The sequence below is a fragment of the Aptenodytes forsteri genome, unplaced genomic scaffold, assembly GCF_000699145.1.
Source record: "Aptenodytes forsteri isolate BGI_AS27 unplaced genomic scaffold, ASM69914v1 Scaffold257, whole genome shotgun sequence".
Taxonomy (NCBI): Eukaryota; Metazoa; Chordata; class Aves; order Sphenisciformes; family Spheniscidae; genus Aptenodytes; species Aptenodytes forsteri.
Genome location: NW_008795194.1, coordinates 10,763,458 through 10,783,361, shown reverse-complemented (window position 1 = coordinate 10,783,361; position 19,904 = coordinate 10,763,458). Strand labels below are relative to the sequence as shown.

General features: G+C 37.9%; 1 protein-coding gene across 1 annotated transcript in view; it reads right to left on the bottom strand.

Moving 5' to 3' along the window:
* The window catches only part of ESYT2 (extended synaptotagmin 2), a 95,540-nt gene that overhangs the window by 28,202 nt on the left and 47,434 nt on the right, over nucleotides 1–19,904 (bottom strand). The window contains exon 7 of the mRNA XM_009278698.1: nucleotides 4,380–4,435. Coding sequence (XP_009276973.1) covers nucleotides 4,380–4,435 — 56 coding nt within the window. The remainder of the gene's footprint in view (nucleotides 1–4,379; nucleotides 4,436–19,904) is intronic.

Genomic DNA, 19,904 nt, shown 5'->3' with positions numbered 1-19,904 from the left:
CACACACACACACACAAACCCCATCACACACACACACACACACAGAAAAGAAGAAGATTTCCTAAGCTACGAGTTTGCCTAGTTTGGGTCTGAACTGACAACAAATCAGTACCTTGTCAGACCAACACCACTGGTTACCCACATTGCCTACACTGGCAAAAAGGCAGAACTGGAGTGGTACAATTCACCATGGAAGACAAGTATCCAGGAAGATTTCAGGGGTATGTACAAAGGTTCAGAGAGAAAATTATAAAAATGCTTCAGATATTCTGAACTGCAGGTGCACTCTCGCTAAAGCTGGTGGAGCTGCTTCAGAGATGAATGGTTTTTCCTCCTAAACACACTTTATGATTCTCCTTTTACAGTCTTTATGAAATTAAGATGCAGGTAATGTTTGATTCCTTAGAACATTTTTCAGATGAAGCACTTGTGTTTAATCACCTTGTGAAGTTTTTTCTAAGACGGAATCTGCAGTTGGGAGTAGCTCTGACTCAGCAGCTACCATATTTATAAAAACACAAAAGCTGCAGTGAAATGTAATATGTATTACATCTTCATTTGGGAAGAAAATTTTGTGGTGAGCAATAAACGTATTATGGTAGAGATGGGTAACAGAATTAACCCATTAAATACAATCTGGCTCATTTCAAATTCACATCGATCTTTCATGCCAGAGATTTGCAACCTGTATAGCCTGCATCCCCTTGGCTGCCCACTTCCACTGTAAATCCAGATGAACTATGATACATGATAGAACATGGCTGACTTTTTAATGGCATCCAGTACAATAGGAACAGAAGAAACTCAAGGCTGCATCAAGATCAATGGACAGGTCTGTGCAGACCTCTGTTTATTCTCTGAATGAAGCAACAGTGGACAACGTTAAGAGGAAATGCTCAGAGGAGAAGTTTCTTCTCAACTTCTGTGAGTTAATTCACGTCTGTCCTAAAGGGGAGTCTTCACTCCCCTTCCTTTCTTGCAGAGCTTATCCAATCATATTCACAAAGATTTTCATTCTACATGAACACTGAACCCTACAAATTTATAGTTTCAGTAATTCTTAAGGCAACTACTACAAGAAGATAATTATGTTATTTGAAAATAAGTAGCTTCCTTTAGTCATCATTGTAACATGTTGCTTTTCAAACTTTTTCAGTTCCGTTTTGCTAAACATCAAGTTTTCAACTGATGTATGCTAAATTTTCTCTAAAATGAGCCAAGAAAATAGAACCCATTTTGTTAGAGTTGACTTAAAAATTTAAGATAAACATCTCAAACAGTCTTAACATTAAAAGGAAAAAAAAAAAAAAAAGCTGAGGTGATGGCAACTACACAAGCAACAATAGCACTTTTCAAAATACTAGTTTGATGACAAATCTCCAGTAAAGAGATCAGGTAAGTTTGTTTTGTTCATGCTTTTGTTAGCGTCTCTACCTGGCAAGAAGAGAAAGCTCTCCCTTTATGCTCAGTAAAGTGCATGCCTTAAGAACAGATGATTAATGGAGAAAACTAACTGACCTAGGTCAGAGAAAGCAAACGAGCAGAGCAAGAGAGGCAACGGTACCAGAGCTGCCCTGAAAGAAAGGTTATCGTGCTCTTCTCTATTTAGTTAAGATCACATACATTACAAAATAAGCTATAGGCATAAATAAACCTATCCTAGACTAGCGAAAGGTTCAGAGACTGATTCATGTTCAAATGGAGCTACAGGAGATCTTCTGAAATAAGAGAAAGAAACAGCCTGAAGCACAACAGAGCCCAGTCACTTGAAGTATTTGCAATCCTTCATGCTAGGACCAAACCCCAACTCTGTGATTCCAAAGGTCAGTCTCACAGTATTATTCCAACATAAGTGCTTGAATTTCACTGAAACATTTGAGAAATGAATATGAAAAATGAACCAGCATTAATGGAATTTCACAGAATTTTACACAGAGAAACTAGACTCAGAGGAGGCAGCAGATAACCCATCTTTAAAAGCAGGGCGCTGAAAAAGAATACCAAAGATCATAACTAAGTAATGAATTAAATGAATTCTAAAACAACATGACACTTTCAAGCTGTTTAAAACTTATCTAACCAAATATTAGCCAATTGGGATGCTCCCAGCTGGAAAGTATTCTTCATGAATACAAGGCAAAAATGACAATCTTTTTTATTCTTTTGTTACTTAAACTAAGAGGTCTAATCTATGGAAAACAGAGACAGATCACTGATCAAGCAACAGAGAAAGATCTATCAATTTAAACCCTTACGTTGATGCATCATTGATAAACAGCTTAAGATTGTAAAACTTGAAGTCACTGATTCTAAATACAATTATTTTTTCAGTTCACAAAAATGAGAGAAGCGTGAAATGCTTCAGATAGTTTATTATAGTAAATGTCTTAAAAAGCTCAATTTCATTGCAGAAAAATAAGTGGCAGTTACCTACTCTGTTGTATTGCTCTCTATTTAGCTCTACTTAATTTTTAGTGACAGACTAAGCAGCTATGTATTTTTGCTGCGTCGTCTTTATTCATACTGCAGAGACAGCACATCTCTGACTGCATAGAGTATTTTTACTGTATCTCAAGCAACCATAACAGGATTCATCTTCCCATCATCCACATTCCCTCCTGACAGCACTTGAGTATTCTCACAGCCTGGCTCCTCCTCACATAAAGATTTTAATTCCGCTCCTCCGTAAGCTATACTAATGATGGAATATGAATTACTTTTGTGTCCTTCTCCTTGTCGAGTCATGTACAAAGCACAATGGAAGTTGTTAACAGCTGACAGGGAAGCTTCCAGCAGCAAATGCAGAAATTCATTTAGCAGAAGACATTTGCAAACAGAGTACAAATAAGTAGTTTAGTGTGCAGCCAACAGTCGTAGGACAAAAAAGGCACCTATGGCAGCAGCAATCTCTTGTTCATCATTGTTCATAACAACTACAATATGTCAAGCTGTCATACCAAAATATACAATCTATCTATACAGATAAGAAAAACAAATCAGCACTGAAGAAATCTCTTGGCAAGGCAGAGCATGACTCACCTCAGTTACAGTTACTATAGAAACTATACCACATCTAGATGGCACCATTATATGCATATGTGGCCAAGCTTGGTTGCTCTGGAAACCATAAACTTGAGATACTTAGAGAGATCTTGTTTACATTTGAGGTTTTGTGTTTGCAGTCAGGCAAATATGTAGCATGATATGAATCTCAAGAGCCTAGTAAGCTTATGTACTAAACATAAATTTATTAGTGTTATACCAAAATGGCAAATTATTACTCAGGAGCTGTACTTTGGAAGCCATTTTCTCTCTCTTCAAGAAAACCTTTTTCCTCAGAGGCAGTCTTAAGCTGGCTTGAAACATAAGCAATTCTTGCAGCCATTAACCTACTTAATGCAAGTTCTAATTTCAAACTGTTCAACTGGGATTCCATGCAATGGCTTCACATGTCTACGTAAAGCAAAATCCATTTCAGTCACGCATCTGAGCACTAAAGGATTAATTTAATACCTAAATTCAAACTCTTGTTTTTAAACAGTAAAAATAATTCTGGAGTCAGCCAACTCTTGAGAGTACGGGATCCAATAAAAGGACTAGTCACAAAATCCAAATGTGTAGCAGATCCACCATTATCCCCTTAGTCCTCGTCTCAATATTAAAAAGCCCCTGGGTAACTATTAAAACTTGATAATTATGAATATATTCATGGATTTAACCTTATCAGGATTGCAGTGATTCAAAACAGCTTGGTTTTCACCTCTGCTTCTGCTTTTTTCTTTGGGGTTTTATTACGTACTATTTTGAAAAGCTCTGAATAAGCCAAGCATTTTTTCTAGCTATATATGGTCAATATTTTTGCTACTCCATTTGATCTTCACATAACAAACTGAAAGCTTTAAAAGTAAGTACTTGAAGAAATTAGAAAGTTTATTTAATTTAATTACTGTCTTAAGGTATTTCCAACTACCTTTACACAAGCAAATAGAGATGTATCAGCATATAAAACCATAAGCCAAGATGCTGTGAACCCACTGGTGTGAAAAATAAGGCTCTTTGTCTTTCTGCTGTCCTAGGAGAGGGCAGATGGGAAATTCACGAGATTCTGGAAATCTGGAAAGGTTGAGAACACTAAAAAAAGCAGATTAAAAGTGATCTTTTCAAAATGTTTTTAACAAGACCTACTAGATATACTTTTGATGTACTTTCATTTGTAGTGAAATCACTACCTCCTATATATTGAACAATTTCATATAATTCTAAATTAAGAGATAACTGCTCAGAGTCATTTAACCTAAAATTATTTAGCTGATGGTCTTCAGATTTTCTGGGGTTTACTGGGGTGGAGGAATATCAAACACTGCTTTACGTATACTCACTTCAGTCCCGGAACATCCAGAAGATTGGTCAGTCCAGTCCAGTTAATTTCCAAAAGCTGTGAATTACAGAGAAAAGGGGGGGAAAAAAAAGGAAAAAAAAAAAAAAAAAAAAAAAAAAAGAAAAGCAACTTAGAATTCACAACACTGAATAAATAAACCTGATCACTATAGATTCTGATCAGGGGAGGGTTAATAACCAGTTTCCAGGATTTTCTTAAACAGAAAACCAAAACCTCTTCCATGCTAAATAATTTTTAGCCATGGTTTTTAAAACAGAGTTATAAAAACAACTCACCATCCTCTTACCCACCCTTCCACACATACACATAAATACACACAAGCACACCCTAATATATACACGTACATAATATCTACTACATACAACCAATATCAGATAATGAAATGTGGTCCTATTTTCTGGAGAAATATTTTAATATTCACCGTAGAACTGTTATAGATGAACAGTCACCCCAACATGAATTTGCAAAGTATAATAAGCTGATGAAGAATCCCATTTGAGACCAGGAAAATAAGAGATCTAGAAGACATGACCAACGGAAAGAATGAAGGATTGGGATTAAGAAGGTGGAAGGAGGACGTGACAACAGCTTGCAAACACAGAGGAGGCTGTTTTCAATGACAAAGAGACAAATTCATTCTACCACTGATGCAGTAAAGAAGAAAGGTATCAACAGAATTAGGTATCAAAGTGAGAAAAATCCTCAGAAATAATTAATAGGGATAACTCATTGCTAGATTATATGTACTTCCTTCACTGAAAATCTTTACAGAATATTAGACATACAAATGCTATAAAGGTACATTATTCTGTTTCAGGGCTGCTGGCATTAACAACTGATTTCTAATGTCCTTTTCAATCCTATAATCTTCTCATTCTAGATAACAAAACTAATAGAACTGAGTTTCCTTATCCCCCTTCTCAGGGAAAACTTTCAATTAACTGCATAGAAGTTAACTGAATATAAGCAACAAACAAATCCAAACACACCCAACTACCACCGTGCTTCCAAATCCAACTAACCCAATCTAAGGATAACTGCATGAAAAAAGTTAAAAGGATTTTGAGCTTCCTCAGTTAAGAAACTAATTGTGGTGGTTCAGTTAAATGCTGACACAAAACAAAAAATCTCTACAAGAACCTATGTTGCATCTTTCCACAAACAGGCAAGAAGAATCACCCTACATTCATTTTCTATTAAAAAACCCAGCACATACTATTCTTTATAAAGCATCTATTAATAGTTAAATTAGTGTTTTCCTTTGTGAATACTTCGACTAAAGATAATACATAATACATTTACTTACATAAGGAGCACTGTTACTTAATATACTTTTGTAATGGTGGCCAAACATTTCAACAATGTTATCTATGAAGCACCTAGCCTACCTGTAACAAACAATTAAGCAGAAAAAAAAAAATCATTATCCTTTCTTCAACAGAAAAGGTAGTAAGATTTAATAACTGAATATTCCAAAACAAAAGGCAAGACATATCCTGGGATGTACTGCAAGAATCTACACAAGCCAGCAACATGCCACAAAGAAGGCTAATGGTATCCTGGGCTGCATTAGGCAAAACATTGCCAGCACGCTGAGGGAGGTGATCCTTCCCCTCTACTCAGCACTGGTGAGGCCACACCTGGAATGCTCGGTCCAGTACTGGATTCCTCAGCACATGGACATACTGGCGAGAGTCCAACAAAGGACCATAGGACCATGAAGATGATTTAGGAACCAGAGCATCTCTCCTATAATAAAGGCTGATAGAGCTGGGGCTGTTTAGCCCAGAGAAGAGAAGGCTCGGGGAGATTTTATTAATGTCTATAAATACCTGAAGGGAGGGTGCAAAGAAGAGAGAACCAGGCTCTTCTGGTGCCCAGGATTTTATTAATGTCTATAAATACCTGAAGGGAGGGTGCAAAGAAGAGAGAACCAGGCTCTTCTCAGTGGTGCCCAGTGACAGGACCAGAGGCACTGGGCACAAACTGAAACACAGGAGGTTCTCTCTGAACATCAGGAAACACTTTTTTACTGTGAGGGTGACTGAGTGCTGGAGCACGTTGCCCAGAGAGGTTGTGGAGTCTCCATTCCTTGGAGATACTCAAAAGCCATCTGGACATGGTCCTGGGCAACCAGTTCTAGGTGGCCCTGCTTGAGGAGAGGAGTTGGACCAGATGACTTCCAGAGGTCCCTGCCAACCTCAACTATTCTACGAGTCTGTGAGCATTTTACAACAGAACACAAACATTTGGTCCCATCCAGGGAGTAAGATTAGTGTCTTCCTAACTATGCCATTGAGAAGGGTGAATAAACCTACAGACTTCAATAGAATGCTTAAAATGTAGCACTTGCCCTGCTGATACCCATTCAGAAAGTTTCTGCAAGATTCTTCTTAGCCTCCTTCTTTTCCCATATTGCACTCCTGTATCGCCATACAGTCAGGAGAGAAACAGAAATAGGGACTCTAGTATAGGCATCTAACTTAAACTCCAGTGGATGATTCAAAGAAGCTTTCTCTCTACCTCCATCAACTAAAAGGAATCCAATGGAGATCTGCCATATTTCAACATTTAGAAACCAACACACTTAGAACAAAGTAAGTATAAATTTATACAGATCATTACAGTTTATGTTTGCTTCCTCTAAATGCAATTTTCTAAACCCTTCAGGATATTCATGTTTCCCAGACTCTGAAAGAATGAAAGAAAGTCAAAACAAATTTTCATTCCGTCATTACAGCATCAGACAGAAGAGAAGAGCCCTCAGAACAACAGCTAAACTTCATGGTTGTCCTGGTTTCGGCAGGGATAGAGTTAATTTCCTTCCTAGTAGCTGGTACAGTGCTGTGTTTTGGATTTAGGATGAGAACAAAGTTGATAACGCACCGATGTTTTAGTTGTTGCTAGGTAATGCTTACACCAGCCAAGGACTTTTCAGCTTCCCATGCTCTACCGACTGAGAAGGCTGGAGGTGCACAAGAAGCTGGGAGGGGGCACAGCCAAACTGGCCAAAGGGACATTCCATACCATGTGACGTCATGCTCAGTACATAAACTGGGGAAAGCTGGCCGGGGGGGCCGCTGCTCGGGGACTGGCTGGGCATTGGTCGGCGGGTGGTGAGCAATTGTACTGTGCATCACTTGCTTTGTGTATTATTATTATTATCATATTATTATTATCATTTTATTTCAATTATTAAACTGTTTTTATCTCAACCCATGAGTTTTTTTTCTCACTTGTGCTCTTCCAATTCTCTCCCCCATCCCACCGGGTGGGGGGGAGTGAGCGAGCGGCTGCGTGGTGCTTAGTTGCCGACTGAAATTAAACCACGACAATGGTTTAGCTCTATTCAATTCATTTTCTTACTTCACATACTGTTATGTTGTGTGAGCTAAAATGCAGTAAACAATACACTTCTGCCAGTTGTATGTATTTTATTATGTTTAATTATGCCTTTGTATCCTCCCTTTTCCCCTTGACAATTACAGAGTATTCCCTTTATCCATCCATTTCATATAGTGATTTTTGCCCAGGAATTATATTAAATATCTCAGATACAATAATGATGAAACTATGATACCAGAAAAAAAACCAAACCAACCAACATTTTTATTGTTCTGCTCCTACCCTTAAAAAACACTTTCCCAAAGTATCCACAGTAAAATAGCAGCAGTACAGAGAACTGAAATGTAAAGCTTGAGACACTCTGCTGAACTGAGTAAGGTGTTTCCTATAAGCTTAATTCTGTGGCTTTAGAAATAACAGGAGCTTTCTAGTAAGATATTGAAGAATTGATGCTACTGTGAAAACTTAGGTTTATTTTTAAGAGATTTCTAAAACTGTATTTTGAAAGTTTCATCAGAAAGTTAATTTTTCCTTTTGATTTACTTTTCAGCACGATATCCCAAACAGATGCTGAAAATAATATGTCGGAGGAGGAAAAAAAGTAACAGAATTTTGAACTTTTTACTAAATAGCAATAATTTTTTTTTGCAGTTTAGGGCATAAAGAAACAAAGATAAAATACTTCTTGCATTAGTTGCTGGTATCACTTCTGTTTTAGCCTTTTCATCATTGGTGAAATGCAGCACTGGATAAATTAAAAATGAAAAATTTTATTTGTCTGCTGGTAATTACATTTCGCAATTAAGGTATTTTGTCTTTGTAACTAGTGTGTTCCAAAGACATCCTCTTAGTCGTTTATTTACTTCATTATGTGTATTAAAATTATCTTGCAGGACAAAATGAAACACAGCATCAGATACTATTTCATATAAATCTGAATTTCCAAGTTCACGTTTCCAGATGCACACAACATTGGACGTAAACAAAATAATGTTATTAGGAAAGATATTCTCCAAATGTAATAGTAGCTCTAGTGACCAAGTTGCATAAACAGGTGGAAATAGATAGCTTTCCAAAAGTAAGTTCTGTGATAAAATAACTGATTTTTGGACTCTAGAAATTTTAATGAAAAAGTGTCCTTACCCAAAGGCTGGAATACCTCTAAAATCCTAACTTTTATAAACACAAGGTAAACAGTTATGGTCTCTTTGCTCTTTTACATGGTAGAAACAATTAATGTTAGATGGCTACTCTGCAATTATTCATATCTGTGACATTGATATTTGCTCTCATTATAAAATAACTTCAAAACATAGAATGTGTCATCATCTCAGAATGGCATTTTTTTCTGAAATATACAAGGGCTTTTACAACACTCAAAAGCATTAAGTGAACAACATGGTAAAAATTAATAATTAAAGCACATTTCATAATGATGAAGCAGATCATATTCTTGCTACTTGTAACAACAGTCATTCTAAAATATGCAATAAATATTGACAGGCTTGGTTTTAGTTTTCCACTTATGAAGTGATACAAACCCTGGATGAATGTGCAATAAATTACCTGAATAACTGGTACACAACACCAACTAAATTATGAATGCAATGGTAAAATGTGAGACAATGCTCTAGATATGAGCACCTTCAGAAAACTTTTCAAATTGAGTTTACTTTTCCCTTAACGTCATGTACAGCACACTTGATTTCTGTGTAAGTGGAGATTTCCCTCAACTGTGAAACTGAAAAATTTACAGCCAGGCTTTGGTTTCCATTGCACAAAATACCCCAAAGCATTTTTACCCTCTGCTCAAGAAACACATGATTTTGGTTCTGAGATAGGAATATAGACCTTTCTGTCAGAAGACACATACAAAAAACTGTCTTTGCCAATCTGAAGGGAGGCTCTGTGCTACTTCACTCAGTTTTCTTCAACATCCATAAAACGATTACAGGCTCCGATATCGTGAGCACATGGTTACTTTCAGCAAATGGTTATACAATATCAATCCAAATTTTTTCTTCTAAAACTTAGTGGCATTTCAAGTTTGCTTTTTTTTTAAACTTTTATTAATTTTTAGGAAGTTTTGAAGTCAACACAACTGGGATGAATGCCGGGAGTAAAAATTAAAATCTCAGAGTAAAAATAGTGTTTTGACTAACCATACACAGGCATCTAGTTCCATTTGAGATCCATTAGGATACAGAAACAGAATAGCTGGGGTTGGAAAACATCTCTGGAGATCATCCAGTCCAACACCCCTGCTCAAAGCAGAATCAGCTAAAGCAGGTTGCTCAGGGCCGTGTCCAGTTGGGTTTTGAGCATCTCCACAGGCAGAGACTCCACAACCTCTCCAGGCAACCTGCTCCAGTGTTCAGTCACCCTTGCAGTTAAAAAAAAAAAAAAAAAAAAAAAAAAAAAAGAATTCTTTATGTTTAAAAGGAATTTATTGTATTTCAATTTGTGCCCATTGCCTCTTGTCCTGCCACTGGAAACCACTGACAAGAGTCTGTCTCCACGGTCTTTACTTGCCCCATCAGGTATTTATAGGCAAGATCCCCCCGAACCTTCTCTTTTCCAGGCAAAACAAGCCCAGCTCTTGCAGCCTCTCCTCATATGAAAGATGCTCCAGTCCCTTCATCATCCTTGTGGCTCTTCACTGGACTCGCTCCAGCATGTCCATGTCTCTTGTACTGGGGAGACCGGCACTGGACTCAGCACTCCAGATGTGCCTCACCAGTGCTGTGTAGAGAGAAAGGATCACCTCCCTCAACGTGCTGACAATGCACTTCCTAATGCAGCCCAGGGCACCGTTGGCTTTCTTTGCCATCAGGACACATTGCTGACTTCTGTTCACCTTTTTGTCCACCAGGACACCCCAGATCTTTCTCTGCAAAGCTGCTTTCCAGCCAGTCAGCCCCCAGCCTGTCCTGGTACATAGTTATTCCTTCCCTGGCACAGGACTTTGCATTTCCTTTTGTTGAACTTCATGAGATTCCTTTTGGCACATTTCTCCAGCTTGTCAAGGTCCCTCTGAATAGTAGCACAACTATCTGGTGCATCGACCAATCCTTCCAGTTTTAAGCAAACTAACTTGCTGAGGGTGCACTCTGTCCCACCATCCAGGACAGCCATGAAGATGTGTTGGCTCCCATATTTACCCCTGGGGTATACCACTACTGACTGTCCTCTAGCTAGACTTCATGTCACTGACCACAACCCACTGAGCCCTAAGAGTTCAGCCACTTTTCAGTCAAGCTCATTCTCCACTTATCTAGTCTGTACTTCAGCAATTTACCTATGAGGATGTTGCAGAAGATAACTTCAGTAAAGCTTTTGATGCTAAGATAAGCAGCATCCATTGCTCTCCCCTCATCCACCAAGCCAGCCTTCTTATCATAGAGGGCTATCGCTTAGTTAACCATGATTTCCTGTTCATAAATCCTTCCTGACTACTCCCAATCACATTCTTGTCCCTTCTCCCTTACCAGCAGGATTGAGATCACCGCTTGGGCCCCTGTGCCCTTGACTCGTCCCCAGAGCCATGCAGTCACACTTGATGTTTTCCAGATCTCCCCTGGAAGTGGTGTTGGTGCCCACATGGAAGAGCAGCAGTGGGTAATAGTCTGAGGGCCAGACAAGATTTAACAGTCAACAACATCCTGAATCTGAGACCCAGGCAAGCAGCAAACCTCCTGAGACAACAGGTCAGAATGGCAGATGGGGGCCTCTGTCCCCTGCAGCAGGGAGTTGCTCACTTGCCACTTCCTCCTGGTGCTTCAGTGTAGCCCAGGCTCTGCTGGCTCGGATGCTCCCAGGCCCTCCTCTGCTACACTGGTCCATACAATCTGTTCCATAGTTGCAAATCTGCAGGTGGGGTAGGAGTCATCTTCCTTATGCTGGAAAACTTCCGGCTTTCCCCACCATGGGAGAATCCTATCCAGTAGTATCTCCAGAAGGTCAGAGGTCCTGTTTCAGGTGTGTCCCCTCTACAGAGAATCACACTAGATGCATGTGTAGGGATAACTAAATTCAGCCTAAGCCATCTACTTGTTCATATACATTTGTCATTATTTGTTATTATTTGAAACCAGACGGTCAGAATCTAAAGTGAAAAATACTACCATTAGTAGTTGTACAGAGCCCGGTACAGAGATTGGTGACTTTCATCATTCTTCAGGTGAAAGCATGAAGGTATCATTTGCTCCAGTACCATTTTGTATTCAATGTCTTTTTCAAAGATCTCTCATTTAAAACTAGTTTTGCCCACTTTCCATTAGAGTACTAGCAGGATTGTTTTAGTGAGAAAAGGCTAACCTACCTTATACAAGAAAAAGTACGTACTTGAGCACATAATATGGAGGAACTGATGTGCTGTGGAATTCACATCATCACTTACCACACTGTTATTTGACTATGTATTCATAGTCTAATAAACATACTGAGAGTTCAACTAGTACATGTGAAAGTTTCCTATACTTCTGAAAACACTGATTTTTAGAAAATGCTTTTGAGAGACTTAGGTTATCAGGCTCATTTTCAAACAGACAAAAAGAAGGTTAAAACCACTCGTCCAGTTTGCTCAAGAGACAGTGTTTACACAAAAGCTCTGCCTTTCATCCTCCAAATTTATCTTCCATTAGCATACAATGCCTCTATCAATTATAGATCAGGCTGTCAGCCAAGCACTTACAAGAAGTTGTGCACGAGAGATGAACACAGACATTAGGAAAACAGTTTTGCAATTAACATTTTCAGCAAGGGAATGCACAGTTAACAACTGGATGGAAAAGATTCTCTTCAGGTAAGTGGGAGGCTCAGTTTGCTAAGGCACATCTATTTACAGAATGTTAGCAAGGCTAAGTGGCAGTAATACCTTCCAGAAGTGGATAAGATCTTACCTAAAACTCATACAGTACACTGAACAGTCTTGTTGTTTTGTTGTTGGTTTTGTTTTGTTTTTTTTTTAAGGTGTTATGATTTCTTTTCTATATAAATATCAATTTAAAACTATCAGGGTTTTAATTTCCAAATGCAAAGAAAAACTGTTAGAAATAATTTGTTGTAAAATGGGTTATTTTACATTGGTAGGTAAGTTTTACTTGTACAGTTTTACAATAACAGACTATGAGCTAGAACACACAGAACATATTTAAGACAATTGAAGGTAATTTCAGTGTATTCTTCTTTGAAAGTTAATGGTGCAAATTATTAGCATATGTTCTCAAATCTCATGCTCATCTTAACTCTGAAAAAAGTTAAGAAATAAATAATTAAACTGGGATGAAAAGTCCAACTTAACATGAATAACCTCAGTTTTGTACTACTTCCTCAATCCTGCAAACCCACAAACGTTTAAGTTATGTAACATACAAGTAGCTTGGTAGGAGCTGCTAAGACTAATCGCAACTTGTGCTTTCAGACTGGTTCTCATGTTCTAATTGCAAGTTTTGACATTACATTATGTCATACTTTAAAAATCTATGTAGGCTACCAAGGCTCTGGAATAAGTAATTTTATACTGTTTTAAGACAAAGAACCCAGTTTATTACATGATTTATTCCTTTTTTCATTATTCATAGGCAAATTAGAAGGCAAATACACACCATAAATACCTCAAAAAAATGGTCCTAAGGTGTTCATACCTGCATCCCATATTTAACAGTTTTACATACTGATGTTTTCAGAATAAATAGAAAATGAGAAAATATTTGCATTTCCTTTTGATTTTTTCATGCTTTGTTTAGTATATTACATACAGCAGTTAACACGGCAAAGTCCTGTGTGTTCTCCTAAATAGACTTAACCAAAGTAAATGAATTGAGCAACATAATGCATGTTGAAATTCAGCATTGAGAAACATCTCCTACGCTAGACTGAAACATATCATAGTGGTTTCTGTATTAACTGCCACAACCCTAAACAAAACAAAGAACAACCTATGAGGCACCACTGAGAACTGAAAGATTTTCAATTTATGTGACCAAAAAGCACTTCAAAAGGTTGCAACACAGCAGATGAAACACATACAGTGCCTACGGTACAAGCTCACTATCAATACTTTGATTATTACACACCTCTTCTCAAAAACGCTACCAATTAATTCTGTCATCAGTCCTTAGACCATGAAGCATGTAAAAAATAATTACACAAAGAAACTGAAAAAAATAGTGCTACTAAGAGTGGCCATTTAGACAAGAAATGCAATTAGTACATATAATATTGGAAACTTCTATTCCTTCTATTGTACAGGAAAAATAACAAAGAGGTCAATTTCAGAAATGTAAAAGACAAATCCTTTTCAATTCCAAGTTGGAGCTAAGAAATTAAAAAACATTACTAAGGCTAAGCATTTACAGGATTATTAGAAGAGCTCTGCAAGTAAATCTTAAGCCATGAAATGTTTTGGAACGAATACCAGCCTTCAAGCCCCTGGCATAAATCAAGCTTTAACTACTTGGGCTTTGAAGGTAGGTTCTCCTTGCAGACAAGATTTGCTACCTTTGCCCATCACAGTGCCTCCTGTCCAGTTCTACCGGAAGAGCCCAGCAGTAACGAAGCACACCGATATCGCTGCAGTAGCACACTCTCTAATCTTAGTCTACATATATTAGTGACAGATGCTTTTTTCTTTTCATGCTTTTTTGGCTTTGGTGTTCTTCCCCCCCACCTCCCACATTCCTCTCAGTAAGGTTGTTTCCAGTCTGCACTTTCGGCTTCCAAACTTAATCAGACTTCAGCATAAGATACACCTTCTGTAACGTAAGAAAAGAAGAGTTTTCCAAAAAGCAACACCAAGTTCAGGCAAAAAAGCTTATACTTGGCAGTAGTATGGAAATAGCACTGAGAGCAGACAAACTCACAGTAGAGAGAGAAGAAAGTAGTCAAATCTACACATTGCTCGATACACAAGAGGGAGCCCCTCCAGTCACGGTCCAGTCAAATAACAAAGATTTTCATTCTACATTTTGGGCATTACCATATCATGACTTGCTGGAGAGGAGAAAGAACCCCTAAACTTGTGGTTCTGACAGTAAGTTAAAGCAATGCCACCACCCTAGCAAACTGAAGAGCCCTATGGAGAAAAAGGGAGCAAGCAAAAGACTGCCAGCTGATGAATCATTTTTTGAAGCACTGCATATAAAATTCCATACTTAAAAAACAAGTTTTGGCCTATAAATCTCCAAAATAGCTCAACAATATCATTTCCTTCTCTGTCACCACTTTCAGCAATGCATAATTCTCTAAGTTTAGCTAAATTCAGGGAATGCCAGCTGGTTCTCTGCGGCAGAACTAACAGGGCACTGGAAAGACTGCGTTCAGGATTTGTCACCGAGTGAAACTCTGGCAGAAGCCAGAAACGATGTGGTGTCTTTCCACAACACATCGCAACCGAGAGAGGTGATATGCCTTGCAGAGACTGTTAACAGCCAGCTTACTGGCCTAGAGCAAGATTTCAGACACCAGTTACACTTTCCGATGAAGCAGTATGTGTGCCGTGTTACTCAAAGCTCTTTCAGTTCTTCCTCTGCTCAGAGCAGTGAAAACAAGTTATGCTTTCTCCCTGAAAACCAAGAAATTTGTGTCTTATCAAGGCTCTGTACTGAGAACTAATGCAACACATGCTAAAGTGCACTCATACCAAGACACAAATCCTTCTTATTCCTGTAAACATTTTGTTATGTAAGTTGGAGGAAAGGGAGAGGAACATAAAATCTTTATGTGGGGAATCAGTGATTGTCCAACATTGTTCATAGCTAAAATTTGATTAGACGTCTTTGTACTCATAGGGTACAGTGACTCTGTTATTGCACCTGCTATTCCACTAAAAAAACACGTCTCCATTCAAATACGGACTTGGTCCAAAGCTCGTGCTCATGGGCTGCCTTAGGCTTCCTGGTTTAGGCCCTGAGCTAGTGATAAAGGTAGCCAGAGAGCTGTGATCTGATGAGGCAGACACAGGAGTCTGGACGCACAGTTAAATACAGTTTGGAACTACTAACACACACAAAGGACTACTTATATGCTGTGTTCACAGTGAGCTGTCCACAGTAGGCAGGGGAGATGAAGGTATGAAAGGCTGCTGGTTGGTCCGTACTGGACTACTGGATGTCCGATCGGGGCACCATGTAGTTAAGAGCCAGAAATTACATCTCTCCCGAGAGCAGCTGAACCTACTGAGCAGAGAAGCGTTTAGAGTGAGGGGGAGACAGTGCGAGCAGCAATGCAGCAGGGGCACTGATGTAACACCTCCTCCTAGCCTTTCTTGCAAGGGGGCAAGGACTCCACATGGAAAAATATTCAAAACTATTTTTCAAACTTTACTAGTTGACTTTGACTCAAATACTAGAGTTGAGATCTGTTTTAAAACCTACCCTATTATTTTGCATTTTAAGAAAACCCAGTGATTAGAAGTGTTTTGGGGTACCTCAAAACCCTCGCTGACTTAAAGTCTCATCACAGGGTAATGTAATTTTGGAATTTGTTAAACATTCAACCAAGACCGGATATCATGTAGAATCATATTGCATATCATGTTATATGGTGGAAATCCCACCATAAGCTATGACTTCTAAATATTTATTGAGTTTTCCTGTGTTTGCTATTTCCTTCCTTCATCTTTTATTTGGAGTATTTGAGACTGTCAAGTATGCTTAAAAAAAAGCCCTCAAACCCACAAACACTGGAATTCACCTACATAACACAGTGGCAGAAGCATCATGAAAAGTGGAAAGTTTCCAAAAGATGCCCCGATCGGACATCTCCAAGTCTTGCAGAAAACAGAAATGGAAAGTTCCCATATATTCTTTATACGTAAGAGAGGGAGAGAGTTGGTTATGTGCAATGCTTATTAATCATCTGGAAAAGTGATGGTAAAGAGAATTGGAAAACAAAACAAAAGAATTTGCTAATTACCATGCTGCTTTTTCTGTATCAAGAGACTATGAAAAAGGTCAAAAGCATCTAATGTGCAAAGTGTGTATCCTAGTGTTGACAAAGCAAAATAATGCAAATGAATAAACACACATTATCCAAATTCACTGTTGGGGAAATAGCCATGCAGACAGATGTCACAGTAAACATATAAAGCTCTACTTCAATCTGTTACTACATTAATGAGTTTGATAAATCCCTGAATAAATTAGATGCAACACAGAACAAGTGTCAGTATGCATAAGTAGTAGAGACAAGAATAATTCTGATGTTCATATATGTTTAAACAAACAGTAATAGAACAATCTTCCTAAAACTCTGTGAAGATCAACAGCCTGTGAAGTTGGGATTTTAACTAAGAGGAAAAATGAGGAATACAAATTAGACAGAATTGATAGGACAGACTTATTCACCTTTGGTTAGAATGCAAGAAACAGAATATTGTAAAGGTGTGACTTACACTTCCATTTATTGTTATGTGCAATAGAAAAAAACCAAGTCCAGCAAGCAGGGATCCTTTAAAACTTCCTGGTACAACACACCACTGAAGGTAACAGACAAGTAGGAGACATTTTTAAAAGTTAATCATGTAACTGAGCTTTTACTCTTCTCAAGAGAGACAGTAACAGCTCAGTTCTTTTTTGCTATTCTGTTCAGTCACGGAATTATAGTGGCTGTATGGCACGCAAGTGGGACTGACTACTGCCTTCAGTTCTGCACCAAAATTAATTTCTCTTATGATATTCACAATTTATTCTTTTGTGATTTCTTCTGTGTTACACTGAAAGAGTTTAAAAAAAAAAACCAAACATATATATCCCTGCAGCCTATAAGAAAAAGTAGGCTAAAAGGTGATGAGCATTTTTACATATTTGTTCTCAATATCCTAGATGCCTTTACAAAGGGAAAAGAATGTACTGGAATGTAGAATATACAGGGCCATTACTGAAATTCATAGCAGCACAAAAGGCAGCCTCTGAACACTGCCAACCTCGTGGCTTGATTTGGCTGCCATAAGCACTACTAATTCTCAGAAGAGAAGCCACGAAGTATTTTAAAATGCTGATGAACAACTTCCTGCTAATCGAGTTATGGAAGTATAAGATTTCTGCAGGACAAATTTAAGGTCTGCTACAGGGCACGATGATACAATTCCATGAGATAAGTTGTGTTTCTTATCAGAAATTTATTATAAGCAGGGGACTAACATGCTCTCTTCTGTTACTTGTGAGTAGTCATTAGAAATTCAGTACAACTTGTCTACTAGTAGAGCGCAGCCCATTACCACTACAACGCTAAAGTGCAAACATTATTATAATAATTTAATAAGTAACATTATCCACTGTATTTCCCCAGTAAACATATCATAAACTCAGCCTCTCAAACAAGGCTTGCCTATACAATACTACAGAAAGTAGAAATCACACCGTTTTTCATCATTGCTATAGGAAACGCAGCATATCTCTGCACAGGAACTGTGTTTAACAGTAGTAAGTTTTACAGTGATAACTGTCTAAAGATTTAAGTGAGACCATTGCTACAGAGATAAAATGTATTAGTTGTGGGGTAAGAGACAGAGCAGGCAAGTTTTTGAGTTAAGGTGACCAGAAGAAGGATCACAGTTGGTCTTACAAAAATCCAGTCCACCTTGCTATTCTCCATAGTGTCAACTACTCAAAGCTACAGTTCAAGCCGATTCCCTCTACTTTCTACTGCTTTCTACCCTTCTACCAGTCTTGCATTTCTGTTCACACCCTCACACTAGTACTGACACTCTCCTGACTCCTTAGTGAGCCAGCTCAAGATGCTAAAATACATCTGAAGGACAGGAAACTAGTCACTTCTTGTTGTGTTTAATATTCTGCCAGCTTACGTCCCTTAACCAGCTTCCTTCAGGACCAGAAGTTTCAACCCCAGTATAAGAGAGACAGTAACACTGAGTGGGAGGGCACTGGGAGAGAAGAATATGGTATTGTGCAAGCACCAACTGTGATGGCCCTTAAAACATTCCATAAACTATCAAAATAAAAATCAACAAAATTTAGGTTATAGCAAATTATAAGTATACAAAGTAACAGTGCAAATCACTTTGACTTTATAAGCAACAAGACTAATTCTTAACAAATATTATAGCAGTACCTACGCTTCAGAATTTATCCAGGTGTTCCACAAAACCCTTTAAAAGATGTTAAAAAGTTTTGAAGCGAAGATACTGACAGTCTCATACGGTATGAAGGCATTTTTGATCAACTGAAAGCAAACCAAAACAACATTCTTCTGCATTCTACATAACCACTTCATGTTTTTTCCAGCCATTTCACTAGGGCACATTCTTGGTGCAAGCACTCCTTCTGAGTCTAATTTTCATCAGTATTGATAATTTTGAAAATTACATCCAGCACTGAATTTTCCAAAGGCAGCCAAAATTAAATGAAACTAAATCAATATTAAATAAATCAAAACTACTGGACAGACCCAATCTGTAAAGGGAGTAGAGGGAGATCAGTGCTCAAGTCAGCAATTGGAGGGCTAAAGTGTGAATATAAGAATCAGAGCTTTGGAAGAGTTGCCCACTTTTCCTGGAAGGCATCCTGTTTTCCAGCTGTGTTTTTTTTAGAACAATAATATTGGTATTTTCATGTATCTGTTTTGTTGTTTGTTTTTTTTTAAAAAGAGAAAAGGGTTGGGTTAGGACACACCTTCAATATTAAGTATGCCTAAACAAGCTTTTGAAAATTACCAATTTGCAGTACAGCTATAAGCCATATACATGTCTATAACTGAACCAAAAATCAAAATAATTAACTACATAATATTTTGTTCTAAAAGTAAAAGATAACTACACTTAGAGAAGCAGAATATATGGTAAATATACATAACATTAACATAATAAGTAATGCAAAAAACCTTACGAATCCTGACTATTTACACAGTACTAACTTCTCTCTAGCATTGAAGCTCAGAGGTTTAAAAGACTACTTCAAAAACATTAGAATGCACATATTTCTCTCGAAATATATTACATATTTGGACATATTTTATAAGCTGATGAAACAGTATAGTACTTTCTTCACAATAATAACAACAAAATACAGTATTTTAAAAGTTTCATACAAAGTAAGAACTCTTGCAGCATCAAAAACTTCATGTACTACTCACAAATATGAGACTGGTAAACTCATTAAACAAGTATGTTCGGAACTATTAATTTAGGCAGCGTTGCCTT